Source organism: Xyrauchen texanus, chromosome 22, assembly GCF_025860055.1.
Source record: "Xyrauchen texanus isolate HMW12.3.18 chromosome 22, RBS_HiC_50CHRs, whole genome shotgun sequence".
Lineage (NCBI taxonomy): Eukaryota > Metazoa > Chordata > Actinopteri > Cypriniformes > Catostomidae > Xyrauchen > Xyrauchen texanus.
The window spans coordinates 338,377-343,235 of record NC_068297.1 but is presented as its reverse complement, the minus strand read 5'-3'; the positions used below and the strand labels follow the sequence as shown (position 1 = coordinate 343,235).

Genomic DNA, 4,859 nt, shown 5'->3' with positions numbered 1-4,859 from the left:
CATTATTTTGACTGTTCAGTGGTTCCTGCATCATCCTTGCCCATTTATACCATGTTACAGACACGTTCGTCCTTTTCTTTAAATGTGTGTTCCAGTGAGACACTTATAATGGAAGTCAATGGGGTTTAATCTGTACACATTAAAATACTGTTTCACAAGTATAAACACAAGACATAAACAATATGTGTGTGAACATGATTTTACTGTCATTAAATCACTTATTAATCACATCTGTGTGAAGATATACACAATTATACAACTCTGTTGCCATGACGACACAATGACAACCATTAACTGATGATTTAAACAACTTTACAGCTCAATTAATCCACAAGTTTTAACAGCAGAATTAATGTAAGTGCTTTTATTAAATTATAAGCGTCACATTTCTGGCTTTAAACCTCGTTTAAAGTTGTTCAGTTTGTTTGGCACTATTGTCTGTAAAGCTGCACTGAAACTGTATTTACTGTGAAATTCAAATTCAAAATGTTCCTCTTCAGATTTATATTTGTAACATTAACAGTGGGCATAAATTACATATTTAGTCAATAAAAAGAACAATTAAATGTTATTTATTTGTTTTGTTTTAAAACAAATTAAAAATATATTTAATCTTGCAATTGGCTAATTATTGAATTGAACACATTATAAATGGGTATTATTATTATATACTGTATCAGTTTATATTTCAGGAATTGGTGGGGGGGGGGAAACACCCACCCCTCGATGACGTCACAGCTGAGACCGAGAACCGTGAAGTGTATTGAAATAAGTAAACAATTTGATATTTTTATTTAAACGGTTTATTTATTTATTTATTTATTTTCCTTTTTGTTGTTGTTTGTTTTAATACACCTCTTGGCTCTAGATGTAAAAGTTTTGTAAGCATTTATTAAAAAAAATAAAAACGGACCATCTCCTTCTCAGATCGACTTCCGGCTTTAGAAATCTCATCCAAACATCCTTTATTATGTCCATATTATCACCAACACCTAAACACATACAAAGACAAAAGCATCTGGTAAATAAATATCATTAATAAAGCCCGTTTTTACAAGCATTATTCAAGTACAATGTGGGAAATATGACGCTCGGATCTATAATCATGTTGCATATCATAAACATATTAAATTGGCTATTTCTACTATTATTATATATGTATTATTGAACAAACACGCTTATATTATAGTAACTCACTTTTTACTCCGTTATTAAAGTGTTTGTCGTGTTGTTTACATTGAACACGTGGTATCCACGGACGCCGTAAAGTTCCCGGATGTTGTTGTAAAACAGAAAAAGCACATTGAGGAAATTCCGGAAGCAGTTATCGATGAAATACGATGGAAAACCCGGTAAAATTGAATTCTGTGAAAGTTTCAGACTGACCGTCCACGTGATCTTTTATCATCTTCGTTAATAATCAGAATAGTGAGATTGAATAAATGCACATTTGATTCAAATATATTTTATTGTAGAGCGTGGAAAAGAAAAAATAGACTTTATATATATATATATATATATATATATATATATATATATATATATATATATATATATATATATATATATATTATTATTATTATTATTTATAATTAAGTTAATATTATTTTGCTTCAAGGAGGTGAATCATACAGTTTGAGATTTGCCGTCTGGAGCAGGAATATGGAGTTATACGTGTAGAACGGGGCGGGGCAACACATCGGGGCGTGGCTTCACGTGTCGCCCCGCCCAAGACTTACTCTTATATTGTTGTACATAATAGGAGATGCCTTAAAAGCCTTCATTATAACGCATGGTTAGAGAAATTAATTAGGAATTAAAGTAATGATAAAACATGTTCATTATTTTTTATATCACAATAAAATAAACTGATCAATTGTTACACATTATACATACATTTCTGCATATACATGGTGAAATTATTTATTTTTCACATATCCCAACTAAGCTGGGGTCAGAGCGCAGGGTCAGCCATGATACAGCGCCTCTGGAGCAGATAGGGTCAAGGGCCTTGCTCAAGGGCCCAACAGTGGTGTCTTGGTGGTGTTGGGGCTTGAACCCCCAACCTTCTGGTCAGTAACCCAGAGACTTAACCACTGACATAAACATTTTAATTTATAACCCAACATATGGGTTATGACAACTAACAACACCATGTACTGTAAATTACACTCCAATTCTAACAAAAGTTATAAAGATGTAATATAAACATATTCTCAAATATCCTAATATTGGAGGACAGTGATGTGGTGTAGTGGGCTAAAGCACATATCTGGTAATCAGGTGGTTGCTGGTCCGATCCCCACAGACACCACCATTGTGTCCTAAGATAAAGTAATGACATTTAGGATTGAATATCACATATGAATGAGCCAATAAGACTGTGTTATAGCCTCAATCTGCAGCCAAATTACATTTTGTGTTTGCAAGATGACATTTTGAGCATGTTATCTATGAATTATATATGTGTCACAATTGTGCACATATCTAAATGACATTTTGAGTGCACAAACATTTACTTTGCATGTGCAAGATGAAATTGAGCGCACAGAAAGTTATTTTGCATGAGCTTGAACTCACTTTTGTAAAGCAATGTATTTACTGGCAAAGATAAATTCATTATGAGCAACCAAAAATGTATCTTGCGCTTGTATAATGTTTATTTGAATGTGAATTTTCTCATAATTCTTACATTTAGCTTTCTCCTCCTACAAGCTCTACTTGCAAAACACCTTTTTTCTTACTCACAATATCATCTTGCGCACGCTGGACATTTTTGTGCGCTCAAACTATAATGTTGCACCTGCAGAATTGTGGCACTTATATAACTCCATACATAAACAGGCTCTGAGTCTCGCGCTGCCGGTGGGCGGAGCTGCATAGCTGTGCGTGACACGAGTGGGCTGGTCTCGTTTTCAGCGTTGTGTACGTGATGCGCTTGTGGGCGGGGCTTCTTCGCTGTGCTGGAAAACAGATGCCATGTTTTGTGCGCAGTGACCAAGAGAAATGCAGCATTATGGAGAGAGATTTCTGCTATTTAACAGATAATGAGGAGCTGCAGAGCTTCATTTCACACACTAAACACACAGTGACCATTGAGAGGTGAGTTCACATCATATATATCAAACACTTCACACTGATGTTACTTTGATGGAATAGGACAGACAGAAACCTGCGTTTATACAGTGATATAGTTATATAGAGTTATAACAGCTTATACGTGATGAAGCATTCATTATATAATTGCAGTGTTGACTTGAAATGAAATGTTATCATTTGAGATCATCTTCAAGCGTAAGTGATATAAACTCTATCACCTTCTGACCAAAGCCATTTATTGTAATTGTTGTTTTATGGTTGATTATATCTAGAGATCGACTCTTTCGATTATTTTGAAATCCAGCTTTGATTGGCTGTAAACATGCTCTGCTATGTCATAGACATGTAAATAATGTTGCATGTGATTATTCATGATTTGTGAATCATGATGACATCATCGTCCGCTCTGCTATTGGTCAAGGGCGTAGATTTGGCTTGAACATTGGGGGGTAGTTCCCTCCCATCCCCCTTTGAATCTACACCCCTAAAATCTTTCGTTTCAATTTTACGACTCTTCTAATGCAAATATCTCCAAAATTTGAACATGTAGAAGACTGAAAGCGCTCTCATCTTGACCGGTCTGACGTCAACAGTGAACGACGAAATCAAACGTCTCATTCTTCAAACTCGATATTACGGTGGGATTGATTCGACTCTGTTTGATGGCTTCATGCAGGGGCGTAGCAGCCGCGGGATGTCCCGCGCACTCTTTAAAAAGGAGATTTTTGCCCCGCACACTTTTCCAAGCTAAACTCATATGGAGTCCAAACAGTGGATTTATTTACAGTATTTTGGCGTTTTGTTAATTTGGGCTGATTGAGCGACCGTCCGGCCAATCACAGGTGAGATACACGAGCCAAAACATCCCTTACGCAACAGTCCGCCAGTCAGACAGACTAATAAACTCAAGACGCTCTCAACAACGCTCATTTATCCATGTTTAATATCTGCATTAATGTTTATCTAAACCACAGACTGTAAAAGATGGCCGACGCCCCTTCGCTCTTTTCCATTGGTGAGAACTGAAGCCGCCAGTGTCCCGATATGGCGCTGACATCTTGGGACTCGATTCTGCGCAGTTGCGATTTCGGAACCAGACCTGCGCAGTAGTGAGCAGGAAGTAAAGCCGCGAAATCAAGGCCCCGCCCTCACTCTCGCTGAATCAATCGCAAGCACACGCCCCTTTTGACTTTTGACTTATGACGGTGTGAAATAATTAATTATAGAAATTTAGATATTACATTTAAAGCTCCAATCTCCTCAGTCCTCCGAAGATCCCGAAAAAAAGTCAGTTGGTGCTTCAGTGACTACTTCACTTAGAGAACCTGTCAATCACAGCTGTCAATCATGATGTCACAGCAGCGTTTTTATAGCATAAATAACTAAAAACAAACTTATTTTGAAAACAAACACTTGAAATGACATCAACGTGATAGAAACGACAGTAAATGACAGAAACTATCTTTGGAAAAAAGATATGTGAAGTGTAATTTAATTGTTTAGTTGGTCTCACGTCCCGTTGAATAACATGGGGAGGCGGGGCTTATGACCTATACTAGGACCAGTCACCGGGGGGCGATCGAGACGTTTTGGCTTCACTTTTGAGGGCTTGTGCGGCACACTTGGTCGATAAATGAATAATCTGGAGACGAGGAACACACATGAGAGATATTTAAAGGCATATCGTTCTTGATTGTGCAGCATTACGGGAAATTCACCTCAGAAATAAAGAAAGCACAATTCTTCTTTAAACACACATT

General features: G+C 36.9%; 1 protein-coding gene across 1 annotated transcript in view; it reads left to right on the top strand.

Annotated features, from left to right (window-relative positions):
• The first annotated feature begins 2,951 nt into the window (after positions 1-2,951).
• Positions 2,952-4,859, top strand: part of c22h14orf28 (chromosome 22 C14orf28 homolog) — an 11,917-nt gene continuing 10,009 nt past the window's right edge. Inside the window, exon 1 of the mRNA XM_052153500.1 lies at positions 2,952-3,102. Coding sequence (XP_052009460.1) covers positions 2,975-3,102 — 128 coding nt within the window. The 5' untranslated portion in view covers positions 2,952-2,974. The remainder of the gene's footprint in view (positions 3,103-4,859) is intronic.